The sequence below is a fragment of the Triturus cristatus genome, chromosome 2_1 (genome assembly GCF_964204655.1).
Source record: "Triturus cristatus chromosome 2_1, aTriCri1.1, whole genome shotgun sequence".
Lineage (NCBI taxonomy): Eukaryota > Metazoa > Chordata > Amphibia > Caudata > Salamandridae > Triturus > Triturus cristatus.
This window is the reverse complement of record NC_140581.1, coordinates 685,768,243-685,787,332: the sequence shown is the minus strand read 5'-3', so window position 1 is coordinate 685,787,332 and position 19,090 is coordinate 685,768,243. Positions and strand designations below refer to the sequence as shown.

At 45.4% G+C, this 19,090-nt stretch overlaps 1 protein-coding gene across 2 annotated transcripts in view; it reads right to left on the bottom strand.

The window, feature by feature from the left end:
* Nucleotides 1-19,090, bottom strand: part of PGGT1B (protein geranylgeranyltransferase type I subunit beta) — a 332,915-nt gene that overhangs the window by 129,275 nt on the left and 184,550 nt on the right. For both annotated transcript variants that reach the window (XM_085632623.1, XM_085632624.1), the window contains one exon: nucleotides 3,335-3,467. In XM_085632623.1, the coding sequence (XP_085488749.1) occupies nucleotides 3,335-3,467 (133 nt within the window). The remainder of the gene's footprint in view (nucleotides 1-3,334; nucleotides 3,468-19,090) is intronic.

Here is a 19,090-nt window from a genome sequence, read left to right as displayed (position 1 = left end):
ACCGGTGCAGGCCGAGGGGTTAAGCGAGTTAATAAAGTTGGAGGAACTGAAGACGGCGCTTCATGATATGGCTAGAGGGAAATGTCCGGGACCATACAGTTTGCCGGTTGAGTATTACCAGGCACACGCTGGCACTATGCTCCCGGCACTGTTGGAAACCCTTTTGGAAGCCCATGACTGGGGCGAGCTGCCACTGCATATGCGAGAAGCGATTATACTCATGCTTCCTAAGCCGGGCAAAGACCCTGTAGACCCAGGGTCATACAGACCTCTTTCCATGTTGAATGTTGATATAAAGCTACTCGCAAACATTTTAGCACTACAACTGAGGAGGGTCATCAACTTGGTGAGGAAAGACCAGTGTGGTTTTGTGGCGGGGAGGAAATTGCACACGAACCTCAGGCGGTTATCCCACGTGATGCACAAAACATGCGACTTTGGAGCTGCCTTGGTATTACTGGATAAAGAAAAGACCTTTGATACCCCGTCATGACCATACCTGTGGGAGGTCCTGGTCCGCATGGGATTGGGGACCAGATGTATGTCCTGAGTCCGGCTGCTTTATACCTTGTCCACAGCAAGAATGCGATTGGGGACTGAGGAATCTGAGGCCTTTAGTATAGAAAGGGGATGCTCCCTGTCCCAATTATTGTTCATGTTTCAATGGTGCCACTCGCAATATTCCTCAGGGACCAATTGCTAGATTGAAGCATACCAGTCGGGGCAATCATTATGTGGTCTCAATGTACACAGACGACACACTGGTGTATGTGAAAGACCCTGAGCAATCAGTTGCGCTCCTCCTGCAGCAACTGGGACATTTCAGTGTGGCGTCCAGGCTACAGGTTACTTGACACAAGACGGTGCTTTATCCACTGGCCGTGTTGACGGGTAGGGAAGAGACATATCTTCCAGTTGTGGGAATGCCATGGGAAATACACAGCTTTAGGTATCACGGACTCCAGATTACTCATGATAGCAACCTCCATTATGCTCCGAATATAGGAAAAATATTGGAGGGCCTAGAGTGCTCGATCGATTTTGGACCATGCTGTCACAGTCGGTGATGGGTAGGGTGGACCTGTGCAAAATGGTCCTCCTCCTCATTGCCTCTATCCGATGCAGAACTCTTTTTGTACACTGCCGCTGGAACAGTTTCAAAGAATAGATAAGTTATTAGTAGATTTTGTATGGGCGGGATAGAGATGCAGGGTGTGCCTGGAAGTGCTGAAGTTGAATTTAGGAGAGGGTGGATTGGGGATCCCAGATCTGCATTTGTACTATCTGGCAGATCTCCTATAATATGTGGCAATATAGTGAGATACTGAACCAAACTGTGAAAAAATGTGATGTTGGGGTCTGCTGGTATTGCTCAGCTTTTCCAGTTGCAGATGTGCGGCAGTGATCTGCCGCCGGAATCCATTTTTTTGTTGCCAGTGAGACAAGAGTATGGGACAGGGCAATTCATAAAGTTATTAAGGGAGCGCCGTACGAACAGCTTCTACCGTTTGGTGGCCGCACCCTGTCCTGCATATTCGCAAGTCCATGAATGTTAAGGGCTGGACAATGGGGGTTTGCGAGAAAGCGGGAGATCTGTCTATGAATGGTACTTTCATGCATCTGGTGGAAATAAGAGCACACTACGGGGTTGACAATCGGCAGTTCTTGCAATATGCAAGCATTTCACGAACTGCTCGAGGTATGTGGCCCACCTTTCCAGATGAGCCACAGAAGTCTTATGTACTCAGGGTCATTCTGGACCTGGACTCCTATAAGGTTATCTCCAGACTCAATGTAGAGCTGAAGACAGACAGGACAACAGTAGTTGCCATGAGACTGGAAGCGTGGGACAGGGAAGTAGATAACCCACTGTCAGACACTGAATGGTGCTGGGTGCGAGGTGGCAAGCAATGCCCACTTTAAGTTAGTGCACTTTTATTTTCTTCATCAATCCTACCTGACCCTGGCCCGACTACTTAGAGCATATTCCACAAGAACACCAGGTTGCATTAGATGAGGGAATACGCCTGCCGATTTCTGCCATGTGGCTTGGAGTTGTGCACTGCTTCAGCTGTACTGCAGAGAGGTACACAGAGAAATGTGTAGAGTGACAAAGGTGGCTGTGGAGACCTCAATCAGTCATGGTCTATATTGGGTTTGTTGGCCCCCTCCCCCTCTACACCCCAGCAGGGAAGGAAAAAGGGCTATAAATTTGCCCAGCTCAGCCTGCTGCTAGCACGCCGTCACATAGCTATTCACTGGGCCAGCCCCATACCCCCGGCGCTCCCTAAAGGGTAGATCTGCAGGAGTGGGCGAACCGAGGAATGTAGACTCTGTAAAGTGTGTACAGATATATCTTTACTTAGTAGCAAATTTAAAATATTAAAAAATAAAAATATTATATAAAATCTATATTTTTAATAATTGTATTACATGATATACACACCTAAACACACGTGTGTATTCATATAAGTTTATGTTTTTGGACGATATTAGTGTCAAAGATATTTTCCCCCAATATTTTTGTACTTACCCATATAAGTATAGGAACAGAATATTGTGGTAACTACTATTTTTGACAATATTTTGTCAACGATATTTGTAGCCACGATATTGTGTCAGTTAGTGTTAGCTCCACAAACCATAGCTTGCCCACTTGCCATACAAAACAACTGGCAAACCAAAAGTCGACATTTCCGGTCCATCTCATTTTTGCTTTTCCTCCACATCTCTGTGGCTGGCATTCAAAAACAAATTTTCTTTTCAGGCTTTCGAATTCATAATTCCATTGGCTTTGCAGAGGAAATGGTTATGCATCTTCCGAGGTATAATATCAAACGGGTATGACGTGTTCCAGGTGCAGGACTGGAAATTCTAAAGGAGACGACCGTGCAGAAATAGAACAATAGATTTTCGCAAAAAAAAAAAAAACTGGAAGGTTTAGTCAAAGTTGCAAAATCCTCCCGCTTGATAGTCATAAAAGTAGAACTGACTAGGGTAGGGAAAATAGACAGCTCTAGAGTATTGTAATACCTGGTGGTACCATTGGTAGGGTCAGAATAATCTGATAAAACCTTGATACTAGATGTCGAAAAAGGATTATTCCATCTCTAGGAGCAAGTGGGTATTTCTAATAGTTGATTATCAATAATAAATAATAGCTACTATAATGCACTGCGTTAAATGAAAAGAACAAATAAATCAAACCGAACAGGTTTAACCTCCAGGTTGAATTAAAAATGTAACAGCAATTTCCACCAGCAAAACACAAAGTGGATAGTAATGAGCGTCATCAAAACACATTCACAACACAGATGTCTGTGGTTGCTCTTACCATGCTATTCCTGATATAACTGATGGCCTTCTTCATATCCATGCCTGACCAGTTGTTAAGCATATAACAAATGCAGGATGCACAGTACACAAATCTCATGTCATTCTCACTTCCTTGAAGTACAGCAGAGAAACTGGAAAATAATATCACAAAAGTGGTCTAAAAATATATTTATATGTACAACTATTACAAATATATTCTCAAGCAGAAGTTAAAATGACCTACACCCATGGAAATTGGAAATAAAAATATATGGAAAGCTAGGTTTATTGCCATACTTTAATCAATTCTTTATTGAAATTAAATATCAAAACACTTACTAGTTTGGTAACCATGATGGTACATTACAGCTTTTTAATATTGAATCTAAATGGATCCATATGTTTTTTGTTCCGTGGAAAAAAAACACTTTGTAAATTACAATTTGAGACAGGTACGAGACGGATGAAATACATACACACACAGAACCACTTCGGATGATTTTAGGGATTGCAGAAGGGATTTATTGATAAAGAATACAAACGTTAAGTTTCCGTTATTTAAGTAATTATTCAAGTGTAGAGAAATCTAAAATAACCCAGATGCCTCACTCCTGATTGCACCTGGCAGGGCACGTCTGGGCAGAGGGTGTGACTTCCAGCCATGCCCTGTGCCTAGCCCTTATGCCCGAGTACCCACTGGATGTAGCATTCTGCCATGCTGAGAAGGCCTGTGGCATGCCCGCACACCTTATATACCCCAAGGCACGTGGCCTGGTCCACTGCAATGACCTCCAGTCCAGCTCCTGTCACCTTAAAGCCGCAGCAGACGGGTGTGACGTTGTGTAAATATTAACATAAATACCACCTTTGCGCAAGTTTTGTGAAGAAAAATTACAAACTATGTCTGCAGAAGATTCGGAAAAAAAAGTCTTCCTCCGAAAGGCTTGAATATACGCCCCCCGTTTCTGGTTTATCTAATTCTACACTGAGCAGTTGTTGGGAAAAGAACAACTTTTTGAAAGGGCCCAGGATGGCACAGACCACAAGTGGTTGTAAACCACAGTAAAGGAGGAGACACCACAGAGGGCCTGCCTGTAATGATCAGTCAGGAAAGAGAAAGAATGTATGGTTCTATGTGTTCTCATCTTCCAAATTACAGGTGTGGAAGATTCAGGAGTAAAGAATAGGAGTGAATTGAAAGTATTCCAAATGCAATAATGCATCCGAGTTATTGATGGCTTAATTCTAGCACTTTGGACCCAGATAGTCCTTCGACAGGGTTCACGGGAATCTAAGGCATTTTATGAATTCCCTGCCATGCAAACATTTATGCAACTTAAAGGAACAATTCTTACATTGCCCTCCATCAGCCTATTTTAAAATCGGTCTTATGATATGTGATTTTCTCCACAAAAAATGTGTGTGTCAAAGAGCTTCTTCTAGATGATTCCGTGCACTGAATGCAGCTAGGTATATGTCTCACAAAAAAGTTTCTAAGGTGAAAGCACACTTCGAAGTCATATTATAGCCTTATAGCCCGCCGTAGCGGGCTATACCGGCTATTAAAGGCCCGCTGGAGCGTTAAAGGCCCGAGCCGAAGGCGAGGGACTTTAACAAAAGCAGCGGGACTTTAATAGCGGTATAGCCCTGCTACGAAGGGCTATAAGGCTATTGGAACATTCTGCCACTAGAGGGCAGAATGTTCTAATAAATTAAACAACGGCTTCTCGAAGCTCGAGGGGATTTAAATCCCCTCGAGCTTCGAGAGGCTTTTGTAAAACATTGGAATGTTGCTCTGCGGGCCTTTACCGGCCCGCAGAAGCATGGAGCACTCCATTGTATACAATGGAGTGCTCCACATTCCAATGTTCTAATGGCTTTTAGTATATAATTTGAGAACTTCGCTGAGTTCGTTGGAGAGAGACAATGACCCAACAGAGTACACATTAAGGAAACAAATCCAAAACGCTGCTCAGTATCCTGTGGACAATAACCCACCATACTGCACTGCACAGTCTGAACACCAACCCTCCAACTGCACCCTGTGGTCGATTAAACATGATAATCAACTGCAGCAAATGGACATTAACACACTGCACCTTGGGACACGAACCCGTCATCAAACCTAGGAACACAAACCAACCACACTGCAGTGCACCCAAGTGTATTTGTTCACTGCACAATAGATAAATTAAGCCATCAATCTGCACCGGGCCCTACTACAGCAACTTACCATAGTGCATTTCATTGTGAGGAAAAGTAACAATCACACTGTATCCAATACACACAAACCTACTCAAAATCATGGCATCCTCTACCATGCACATTACATTCTAGAGATACGTAACCCACTTCACTGCACTGTATCATGCAGATACTAATCAACTACACTGCATCCACAGGACACTAACGCATCACGTTCTGCCGCGTAAACACAAACACATTACACTACTCTGCAACTTAGGCATACTGAACAGCCATATTGGTGTGCACCCAACGGAAATGAAACCACACAGTATGACATATTATCGCATCTTAGCAAAACAAACACACAAAGTGTACTGCACTCGAGGTGCCAACCCAGCTCAGTGCCCTGCATCATCAGAAGCCAAGCTCTCCCCCCCCCCACTTACACTGCATCCTAGGGACACTGAAGCACCACATTCCATGGCACTTTATGGATTATAACCCATCACCCTGCACTTCATTCTATGGGCACGTTATCAACTGAACTCCATGAACATTAACCCACTACACTGCATCTAAGCACACCTAAACAACACCCCCAATGAATGGCACAATTATACTCCCTCCTACCAATACGAACACACCTATTTGTGCAGTATCCTAGATGCACTAATCTGCCACTCAGTCCTGCATCTTATGGAAAATAACTCACTTGCTGCACTACTTCCGATGAGGACTTAACCACTCCACTCCACACTATCCGCGGGACACGAAGGGCCTGATTAAGAGTTTGGCGGTGTGGCAGCAGGCTGCCACGCAAGCGCCCTGTTGCCACTCTGCCAAACCTATAATCAGACCGCCTAATGGGTTACGAGTTTAATTCTGGTGGGCTGTCCTGCAGTGGCGGTCCCACGGCGGCGCCTTTCAAAGGCTCATATCTGACCCTTAGAATGGCATCGCGATGGGAACGCCACAGCACGTTCCTGCATGGCATGGACTTTTAAGTCCATGCTGTGCAGGAACTGGGGGTGATTGAATGCAGGGGGTACAACGTGTCCCCCTGCATGCTTACCCCAGGCCCTGAGGCAACAGGTACCCTAACGGCCCCATTAGTTTCTTCACCGTTTTCATGGTGGGCTCACCACCAGGAAAACTGTGGCGGTGAGGAAACTCGTAATATGCTTGGCAGTGCCACAGCGGCACCACCAGCATATTGCAGGCATAAGACCGCTACACAGCTGCTAGGGAACATGGATCCCTGGCGGTAGCAGTGATCCTATGGCTTGACCACTCAACTTGCAACACGGCAGTCAGACAGCTGGTGAGGCATACAGCGGGTTTAGTGGTCTATCGGACTGCCAAATTCATAATCGGCCACTAAGTCACAAGACTATGCATTAGGGTAACTAACAGTGGTAGCTCTCCTTTATGAGCTCCAGGACTATGCAGTCCTTGTCCAGGCCTCAATTTTTTTATACCATGCCTGAATCATTATTCTCTCTTGGTATTAAAAAATAAAATCCGCCCTACTTCCAAGTTCGGCAACAGCCTGAGGCAGTTAGTGATACTGTCTAATCGCAGGCGCATGAAAGAGCGAGCAGCAACCATCAACAATTATCCAGGGAGGACTGGCAAAATACCAGCCCTGGCCTCAGGACACTGGCAGGCATCGCTGCCCTCACCATTTATGAAGTGCTGAAGTGTGACTGCTAATTGTAGCATTGGGCGCTGAAGGCTTAAGCCCTGCAGTCCCCATTGGTACATGCCAATCAGCTATCAACCCACCCTTTCCCAATTTTGTCACAGACTTGGGTAAGAGTGGGCTGTAAAAACAGAGACTGAAATTTCGAATCTGCGACTGCACAGGCTTGAGGTTTCAGTTTCATGCTGCAGCGCAGGACGCAGAACGGAGCTTTTTGGCGGCCAAACAGGACCTGCGCAGTTTTAAATGTTGTACGCATGTAGGTGAGACCGTGTGGCTTTGAGCGTGTGTATGTGTGAGCACGTATGTGTGAGCACGTGTGTGTGTGTGTGTGTGTGTCTGAGTGATAGTGAGAGTCAGTACCATGTGAATCAGTGAGCGAGAACAGGAGATAGGAAGAACGAGTTTGAGTGAGGAAGAATGACACTGAGTGTAACTGAGTGCTTCTGTGTGTGACACGGAGTCAGAATATGAGAGAGAAAGTCTGAGTGAGTCAGATAATGAGTGAGATTGAGTGAGATTCAGTGAGACTGACTGAGTCAAAGGTGAATTAGTGTTCCTGTGATGCACTCAGTTAATGCTGGTGACTTTATGGAACAATTCTGTTTATAGCAAAAGTAAACATCAATAACACAGTTTTTGCCTACAACCAGTGGCTGACCGCGTACGTCATGAGAATTAGGTATACACAGCTGTGCGCCCACAACCCAGAGTCCGGCAGCGATAGGTGGCCAATATGAACTCTAGGCAAAGCAAACATAAAATAAAGCTATAAGAACAAATAACCTAAAGCCAACTTCCCTTCCCTCCCACCCCTCCTTCCTCCGCACCAGTCGCAGGCACCCAATCCCTCCCGGACCTCCTATAGCCCCTTACGTGTTCCAAGATGGGCCTAGCCCCGCTGGTAGGGGCTCTGTTGAATTGGCCTTTGGTGGGAGGAGCAAGTGCAGAATCTGTAGATATTTAGGGCATGTCATTTCTCTGAATTCTAGTGAGAGAAGACGGATAAAGGGGGACCATAGCTCCGTGCACGTTGCGGCTTTATTTTCCACTGCCAATGACAGGTGCTCCATTGCCAGGGCAGACCACATTCTGTGAAGCCTGGAGATATGGTCCGGGACAACTCCCTAGCCCCAGAGTGCTAGGATTACTTGGCGCGCAGCATTTAATGCCAGAGCCATCTGCTGTCCCCGCAGGGAGCGGAGCGGGAAAGTTAGGGGATTCGGCAAACCGAGTATAGTGTATTAAGGGAAGCGCAGGAGAGTAGTGTCAAACGCTGCATCGATGTCATTTAATACCTGTTCCTAGAACCTGGCCAGTTTGGGGCAGTGCTACAGAAGATGCAACAGAGAGCCCGTCTGCCCACATCCCCTCCAACACCTCTCTGAGCGCTCCTTGTCCTACTTATGAATACGCGCTGGAGTGTAGTACCAATAAGATGCAGTTTTGTAGGCTACTTCTGTACCAGCCATGGTGTGTGTGGTGTGGTGTGGTGTGGTTTGGTGTGCTCTATAAAATATATCTGCCCATTCCTTGGAGGAGAGTGCACGCACTAGTTCCTCCTCCCAAAGCGACGGTCTTCTGGTCTTGTCCGGTGCATCCACCCCAGAGAACATTGCATAAAGCTCTGAGATAAGGCGCTTATTGTCATCTTTACGGACCAGCCATCTCTCAATGACGGTGAGCGGACATTAGGTCACTGTCGTATAACTCAGGGAGGTCACCCAGTGTCTCAGCTGAAGGTAATGGAACACATCAGCGGCGGGCAGCGAGTATTCCTTTCAGAGCTGCTCAAAGGGTATAATCGCTGAAGGATCAAAGATGGAGCCCATGCGCTTGCATCCTAGCTCTCACCAGCGGCTGACGACCTCAGACCCACAGCCCAGAGGGAATTCGGGATTATCGACTATCAGCGAAATCAGGGAGGGGAATGTCGTCAGCCGCTTGCCAAGGTCCACATTATCCCACCCCTCATAGTCGTCACATGCAACGAATACAGTCCCCAGGCTCTAAATTTACAATGGAGCCAAACCTCCTTTCAGATGTTTACACCCGCTACCGTCTGATCCATGAAGGACCAGTGCTTTTCAGAACACCACGTATCCGAGTTGCGTGGCTTGATAATATCTGCTGATCAGGGGGAGCCCTAGCCCTCCTTCACTCTGTGACCTCGTCAGCTGGCGAACTGGGAGATGTGGCCTCTTCCCGACCCATATAAATGTTTTGATAGCTAGTTGTAGCAAATGCAGCGTGCATGCAGATTGGCTTTCCTGGTGACTCCTCCCTCCCAACCACTGATGAAAACATAAGGATGGGAGGAGCAAACTACCAAAGACCACCTCCCTCCTACCTAAATCAGCCAGTCCATCCTGTCCCAGCCATCGATTCTCAATCGGAGTTTGCTGACAACACCCTGGGACAGGCAAGTGTGTGCCCCAATGCAATCAACATTGATGGCCCTAAAACAAGGTCCCGCCTTACACCTGATGTAATTACCATTGCTTGTGACTAAAGGGCGACAGAGATCCTAGTCTGGCACATGCATAGTTGCTCCCACATGGCAAAAAAAAAAAAAAAAAAATATTGAAGCTAATTTGAAATGAAACAGCCTGACCTTGTGGTGCTATGTTGCTCTGTATTCCTGCCTCTCTTCTCTGTCCCCTCCCATGACCTGTGGGGCCATGCCCCTTACACCCGTATTCTGCATCTGCGACTGGATGCAGTGTGCCTGGCTAACCAGACACACTGCATCACACCAGGCACACTGCATCACAAGAATACTAATTTACCATAATGAAAATCATGCAAGGCACTTTTACCGACTTTATCCACTGCATTGGATCAAAGTAGCTGCATCCACACTACAATGAATGCTATGGCCATAACCCACCACATTGCACCTTAAAGAGTCCAACACATCACAATACAAAGAATCCTAGGGATATTAAAAAACACAAACTGCTCTGTACGGTCACCAGTTCCGCACTCTGCACTTCACCAAAGGGATATTAGAACACCACACGCCTTAGTGGCCCTAAAAAACAGTTACTTCCCTTCGGAAACAACCTTTCTGTTGGATACTCTATCTTCAGACTCCTCACCTGTGGATGTCCCCCAGGAGTCAGACTGGATCAGGAATGTTTTCATAGTACTTTGTGTCGGCAGGGGGTGCTGGCTCCATGATGATGCCTGAAACAGCGTCCTGGTAAAGTCACTTGAGCCATACAGTGTCCTGGTGATGTCATTGGAGCCATAGAACATCCCCCCCAAGTGCCCTGGCGTCAGTTACAGCCCACTTTTCTCCATGCCTTAATAAGGCTGAGACAAAAAATTATGTTTGTATGAGGCACAGTGCAGAAAATCTAAATTGAAATCTTATTACGCAGGACCTAAATGGTCATCCTTCAGAATGGGGAGGTGGGAAGGATTGGTGAGGAATCTGCAGATAGAGAATCCACCAGAAAGATAGTTACAGAGTAAAGTAATTTCTTTCTTCTGATGAACAATTCTAGCTGCTATTCCAAGCAGTACCATCCCATGTGGTGGGTCTGAAGGTATGGTCAAACTAGGAAGTCTTGAAGCACAGAACGTGTAAACTGAACGTCTCTCCACAGCTCAGATTCCAGGCAATAATGTTTGGCAAAGGTGCGAAGAGACACCCAAGACACCGCTCAACAACATCTGTAACTGGTACACATCAGGCTTGGGCTGAAGTGGATGCTTTTGCTTTCGTAGAATGGGAACAAATACCTTCCAACGGCTTTTTGTTGGCTAGAGCATAGGACATTGTAATACAAAGGATGATCCATCGAGATACGGACCGATTTTGCATGGTTTTCGCTTTCTTGGTTTGCGTAAATCCCTCAAACAGTTGATCATTTACTCTGAACTCCTTTGTGTGATCAATGAAGCAGCTGGGATCTCATTTAGGATCAAGTTGATGCAATCTTTCTTTCTCCTTGGTTGGATGAGGAGGTGAGTAAAGGGTAGGAAGTATGACAGACTGCCCCAGATGAAAAGAGGACACCACCTTGGGAAGGAAAGACAATCTCGTCCACAGAACTATCTTGTTAGGAAAGAAGCATATGTATGGCAGTTTGATACTCAGGGCTTCCAACTCACTGACATGTCTGACTGACGTAAGAGCAACAAGGAAGACTTAGAATATCAAAAATCAGCACAGGTTGCATTATGTCATCGTACATGTCCCAAGCATCTAAGGGGTGGATACTGAGTGCAACAACTTAGTTCTTGGTTTTGGAGTACTGGATGCCAGGGAGCAGCAGCATCCCCCCATTTGGGGTGATTAGCGGTCCCTGCATCTACCTGCCCCGAAGACCAATCCTATTTGGGTAAACTGAATTGTTAATTGATTACTCAAATGTAACAGGAAGACCTTTAAAAATGTACATTAGGTGCCCTGACACTGATCTTTGGACTGTAAACTCAAACACTTGATCACTAGGATCAAGTTGGATCAGTTAATTCAGGTCACAGGGTCATCATACAAACATGGGAACACTTCCCACAAAGGATCAAAGCAAAGACAACACACTTCCAACCAAACATCCTACATGGCTTGCTGCCCATGTAGGCAAGCGCTTCGGTGCCCCACACCAGAGTAGTAAGAACTATATAAATGTTGCAATACTATACAATGTAATCATAAAAAGAAGTACGGCAGCACAAAAAATGAGAAAAGAGAGATAGAAGTTAGATCATTTCCAATCCTACAGAAACAATTGAGAGTCCAAAGTGTGGACTCTCAATTGATTGGAAACGATCTATCTTCTATCTCTCTTTTGTCACTCCTTGTGCTGCCGTACTTGTGATTACATTGATATTTTGGAGGGACGAACGGTGGCCTACCCATCACCTCTTTGCTTACGTGTTAAAGGTAATACAATACAATACTTGAGAAAAATATGAGTAAGTTACCATTACTGCACCGAACATGTATTTTAGGAGTGCTTTCCAGTGGCTTCAGACTTAACTGAACAAAGAGGCAAGGAAACCTTGGTATTATCTACAAAGTGTAGACAGCATCACTGAAATTCATCTCTGTGTGAAACTCATTTCGCTTCGGTTACTGCTAATGCCTCCCTTATGACAATCAGCTGGCACCAGAATGCCACATTTCAAGTCTGTGTGTGAAGTCCTGGCCTTTAAATTACCTATCACCTAATTACCAAATAAATATTTATGTATAGGCGTGTGCCACTGGATATTTTTTGTGAAATGTACCCTGCGTTTCAAGATGTAAAGTGATATGCAATTCAGGGACACAAGAAAGCAGCAGAGGAGGATTATATGCAACTAGTTTAGTATTTATGGACCTAACACATGCTTCTGAACCAGCCAAGCAATGCACAGTACAATGCGCAAACCTGTGCACTTGGCAGACAGTGGCTAAGTTCAAAATTTAAGGTGGCTAGGGAGGAGGCGTCCTCAGTAAATCAGGGCTGGTGGTCTGCTACAGACAGAAAACTTCTGCACCTTCTAGAAAAGCAATGCGCATTTTATCCCTTCAGAAGGAGTCAAAATAAATATTGGGGGCAGCACTCAAGCCCCAAGCGCTGCTCTACTAAGTGGCCGCACAGAACAAAGTACAGATTGCCAATTCCTCAGTCACTACTGAAAAGAGCATGACGTGCGCTTTTAACTCTAAATGTGGGAGTAAAAGCATCCTCCTGGTGCGCAAAATACAAGAGAATCCACCTGAAGCCAGCCCAGCCTCTTTCTGCATAAATGGTGATAGTAGTGTTCTGGTAGTTCCTTATGTAAATAACCACATCCATGAGTGCCTTTGTCAATTTGCCACTTTCTGAGGCCCGATTTCAACTTGGGCTTATGTGTTATGTAATTTGTGCAAGGATGGGAAAACCCATTAATGCAATGATCCACACAGACTGTTGGGAAAACCCATTAATGCAATGATCCACACAGACTGTAACACACACACACCTCCATATCACCAGCACTCTTTAAACTTTGGGACCTATTACGATGTGGGCGGCAGGACCGACAGAGCTGCGGTCGGCAGTCCCGGCCACCTCATTATGGTTTCCCTATGGGAGCATGCATTACGGCCGTAAACCGGCCGTAGTACATGTTCCAATAGGGAAATGTGAGGCGGTGTTCATCCCTGCACCTTAAGGTGCCTGCCACGGTTGCAGGGATTAACAGGGGGGCAAACAACCGGAGGCTGCAAAGGAAAGGGGGCCCTGCTAGGGACCCCCAAACACGCTTTCCGACAGTTTCCATGTCGGAAAGGCTGGCATGGAAACCCTGCCGGAAACCGTGCATCGTAATCCGGAGAGGGTAAACCTCTGTTCATTTGGATTACAGGCCGGTGCGGACTGGCTCAAGGAGCCCATCGGAAGTCAGCCGGAATGACCGGACGGTTTCAATTCCGACCGGCTTAATCAAAATCAGCCGGTTGGAAGTGAAACCGACGATGTGGGTCATAAGACCTCCGGCCCGAGGTCGGAGGCCTTACGACCGACATCGTAATAGACCCCTTTGACACATACACTACTTTTGTTAGGTCTTCAGCTGTTTGTTGGCAAACAGACTTACAGTATCCGATATAGACTTGGACTTGGTTTTGTGTGGGCACAATACTCATGATTCGATGGCTTTCTTGTCTCTCTGTTCTTATGGTGGTCCCACCTAATGAGCATTTCTGTCTCACTGTTCCGACTGGATGAGTTGTACAAGTCCATTGCTGATGCCAAATCCTCGCATTGCAGTGAATGTAGGACTATGTTCTCTCTCTTAATGGCTCCCCTGCTTCTTCTCCCTCTCCTTATTACCGATAACTGGTGTGTGCGTGTGTGTACATATGTACAACGGTCATTTTAAAAGGGGCTTTTGTTAAACAAACAAACAAAAAAAACATCTAGTTGGCCACTCCGCACAGCTCTGTGAAAAAAAATACAAGACAGTCATAAACAATCGCTCCAACAAGGCACAAATGCAGCAGAATCAAGCACTGACAACGCCAATAGGTGTCATAGACAAGGCCTACTAGTTGTGCCAATACTGGTTTCTATACATGGCACACATTCCAGAGCTGAAAAAACATACTATACTGCTCACACCAAGTGGAGAACCAGATTAGCAGCATAGCCCCGTCTTTAGAGTTTCCTGTAAAGATTTTTCTGGTCAACCAAGGACTGGCAAAAAATCCATGTTGTGTGTGCTGCAGCTCTTCTGGATTACTAGCAGCTCCTGAGTAGCGGCGTGGATGCGGGAGTGATTCCTGACAGCTGCCCTTTAAAACATGAATAAACTGCACGCAGCCTCTCTTTTCCCAGGATGGTGCCACCTCAAAACAGCAAATTAAACTAGGACAGTCTCACCACAAGGAGTTCTGCGCCACCCGGCTCATCCTGTGCCCCATACTGCCAGGGATCAAGCGCCACACATAGCTGAATGGTTTGGATTGGTTATGGAAACGTAGCAGGAGAACGCATTCAACCTCGGTACCCAGTGCATGCAGTCTGGTGGACTGTGCTGGTAATCACCCACTGTTGCTACTGTGTTACCGTTGCCATGTCTGCAGTGTGAGCTGCGTGTTAGAGAATCTGTGCTTGAAGATTACATTCACTGCATTAGGGGAGGGCGGGGTGTGGCTGCAGTGTGTTTACCCTAGCACCAGCAGTCTGTGTTGTGTGTGTTTGGATGCAGACAACCTTGCATCAGTCCTGTGTGTGTATATATCTATACATCAAGTGCGAGTGTGTGTATTGTATGTCTGTGAACTGTGGCTATAGTATAAGCAACGTGTACTCTGTAGTACTAGCACTTTGTGTGGATGGGCTGCAGTACTAACAAGAGTGTCATGAATTACATATATAATACATACATACATCAGATAAGGATTAGAGAAAGCTGGTGGTGATTGTATCTGCATATATTAAAACTGGCTATTTTGTCCTCATTTTATTTACTTTTCACTAATTAAAATTACTTGCTTTGAGCCTAAGAGTTGCATTTAACATGATAGGGGGAGAAGTAATATTTGAAACATAAAAATTACTATAGGGATAGTATTTGTCAGTTTTGCAACTTGGGCAGATGCTGAAAAGATTATTATAAAGGCCATAAAAGAGCTATCGGTTTTTGTCAATGCTTGTTTTTATTGTGACACTCGGGTCATTTTTGGCACATTTCAATTACGTCAGTGAAACGCATTGCTTTGCATTACTCACGACGGTTTGCCTCATTTTCGGAAGGTTTTGTGACTTTTTTGTAGAAGGACCAAAACGTGTACAACATCAAAGCGGAAGAGAGATCACCTCGACCCGCTCAAAATATAAATAAGCTTTTAGGTTATACTTCGGCCAACAATGTTATCAGACACACTTTTAATCAGACCTCACACGAGTTCCTACACTAGTCCTTTTCGTCAGAAATCATTGAGTGACTACCAACATTCAGTCTGGATTATTAGTCCCACACAATATGAGATCCTGCTAAACCTCTTAAGTAAATAAAACGCATCTGTGCTTTCAACGATTAGCTGAATAAAAAAAAGCTTCAGAGAAATAACGCCATAACTTGCATCTCGGGAGACGCGTGGAAAGGCCTTACTCCAAAGAGCATTTGTCATCATTAAGTGCTTTCATGCGCTGTTTGGGTTGGAAGTGGCCCCACACTGCTAATTATATGACAGGCAGGATACTCAGCATGCACTTACGCGATCCCAGGGTTTGAATATCAGACTTTGCGCTCTAATGCAGGGGAGGACACGGAAAGATATACTGAATGGAAAAGGGTTTGAAAAATAAATGTGTGTTGATCTCCGACGCGAAGGCAATGACATTTAGGGTGAAGGTCACAGTAAGCCGTCCTTGCAGCGTACAGGTAACTTTCATTACGCAAATTCAGATGCTGATCAGAACAATTGTTACTCATTACCGATGACGCAGAACCAGGAAGCGGAAACCCATAAACCCTCACGTGCAGCCACGCCCTTCCGCCTGCTGATCTGTACATCTGGTGCTCGTACAACTTGTCTGTGCGTGATGCTGATTTACTACAAAAGGGTGCGGTCTGACACACAAAGCGCGCCAGGTCTGGGTAATAACTTATATTTGAATATAAATAGGAAAGTGCCTGTACAATCTTTTAATGCCCTGTAGCCAATATTTCTGATTTTCCAGCACCGCATCCATGCAACGCAATTTAAAGTGACAGTGCAACACACACCGCCGCACCAGCTTTATCCATAGGCCATCGGGAAGCGCAAGCACAAAGGAGAGAGCTCAGCTTAGGTGTTCAGTCACCAGAACAACTCAAACCCTACACCTAGAATAAAAGCAAATCTACACTGAATTGTATGGCAGTTGATTCAGGGAGGTAGTAGATTATACAATTTCTGGAAGAGCTAACTGCAGTAGACCAAGAGCCACCCACAAAAACAACCCAAAACATGGAGAAAACCACAGGACTCATTTTAAGCAATCAGGGGAATAGGATCATAAGGACTAAACCCATATAGAAAGAATCGCGATCCTAACTGGAGTAAAAAAAGGTTGTGACGAACAGAATAATATATAAAGAGATCATCCAAACAGGAAAAAAGACGTAAAGTGCCAGTGAGAAAACAGCACTTCTAATCCAATTACAACAAGCATTGGCATAGCCAATAGGTCTCGCTTTTGGGACCTTATAAGAATTTAGTTATGCAGCACAATATCCTTGGTGCAACAACATCAACTGTTGCATGGCTAAACACTTATAAGGTCCCAAAGGCGAGACCTATTGGCTATGCCAATGCTTGTTGTTCAAGTTGGCAGTTTTGGTACCAGAGAGTTGGTCCAGAGAACAAGTAAAACGCAGTTGCTGATCTGCACCCTGCTTACCGGGTTTTTAAGTCTCAGGAGAAGGAGGTCAAGCAGGAGTCAAACGGGAGGGGAAAAGTACCCTTTATCAGACCGCTGGCATTTTATAGGATGAAAGTAGTGAGATTATCAGCATTTGAAGGTGTTTTCGAAAATGGCATTGAAAACTGGGTCTGAAAATGGTATTTGCTATTGTTTTTTCATTTTAGTATTATGTTTGATTTTGGATTTGTTAGTGAAAAAGGAGTTACAGTGTTTACTTTGCATACAGAAAATGTTGAAGTTCAGTTGTGCAACTACGTATATAGCGGACCTTGATTGTAGGAAAATATAATTGGAAAGACTTTCAGAACATGAAGCCATCTTCGATTGATTTATTTCTTTGTCTATTTGGTCCGTTGAAAAAAATACTTTTCACTTTGAAAATGGCATTGTGTTATTTTGTATTGGCCTATTAAATCCTCTGTGAGGTAGTTTGATTTGTTTTCATCGAGAGTACGGACGATCCTAGATGAAAGATCTGCGTGTTAATAATTTGGATTTCCTTCCTGAAGTTTCTGAAAAATTCGTGAGATGTGAACATTTGAAAAATGTCCCAAATGCGGTGGGTACACAATATGGTCATGGAGGAATGGAGGGAAGTGGCGATGGCATTTTGTATCAAAAGTACACATTGCAACAGAAGTCCCTGAAACAGAACGGAACTACATTGTGGGAGTGTAGTCTGCTTATTAAACAGCAGAACGGTGCCACTCAAGGTGAAGTCAGCTGAAGTGGATTGTCCGTTGCTCCATGCTATAGTGGGCAGAAGAATGTGAATGACACAATAGACCCATTAAGAGGGCTGGCACATAGCCTATGTAAATAAATTACACACACGCACACACACAAACTAAAATCAAAAGGTGTTGGGAAATGTCAGAGCTAAATTACAAACTAAAGCAAACAAGAAACATGCTCTTTTCTCAATAAAGCAGCTCAGCAGGACAAGGGCCCTGGGCCAGGGATCATTTCATCGGTCTCCTATGTAATGGACAGGAGTCGCGCAGAGGTCGTTTTTGGTCACCTCGTAGGCACAGTGGCTGCTTGTGGTGAACCAAAATCCGTTACCTGCACACAGAGGATGAGGGGCTGCTAATGCAGCAAAAAGCACCCCGGCTTGACAGCCAGCACCGCTGCATCATGGAGGCCGCCATCTTGGAATGTACCAAGTGCCCATGTGGCAACGGAGGTGCAAGCTACTTTTCCGAAATTCACGTGGAAACTTTAAAGACACGTATAAAGTAGCTCCACGGCTTGCGTTTGGAACAGTATAGAGGGCGTAGTTATCAAATACAAAAAGGGATCACAGGCGCGCAGTTAGTCCGTTCACTCGCGTGTTTCATTCCACCCCCCTGAAAACAGTACTGAGTTAGTCCGCCCAGGGGGGCAGAATGGCAGCTGCACGGTGGGCGTTGGGCAGCCGTAGGGCGCTGCTGGGGTGCAGGAGGGGCACCGCGGAGGTCAAGGACAGTTGTTGGAGGCGGCCGCATGGAGGTAACAATTGGACATTGAAGTGTTCGTTGCGTTGTTAAGCCGTGACCTTTCACACTGCAAAGTTTGAAGAACCGTTTTGTCAACCATTTGGTACGGTGAAAGCATCGATGGATAACCCAGTAACTCCTTCTGTGACTCCACATTTTCAGTTTTGTATGCTACGAAACTCTGCACGATGTGTGCACTTGTTGGACTGGCGCTCTGTGGTGGGGGAGGGGCATTGAAACGAGGCGCGCGCACAGTGCTGAAACAGAAGACGCAAAAGTGAAAGTGATCACTTGCTAATGAGCCATGACAGCTGCGGAGCTCTAGACGGACACAGACGTCTCGTTCGAGAACATTATTCTGTGGCGATCGTTATGACGGCACAACTTCTTTCCAGTTGAATAAATCACTGTCAAGAATCTATGATTAATTCAGATGTCGGCTGACATCTCCTCTAATGTGACACCAGGAAATCAAATCCTATAAAATTCTGATCCCAGGCCGCCAGCCCAAC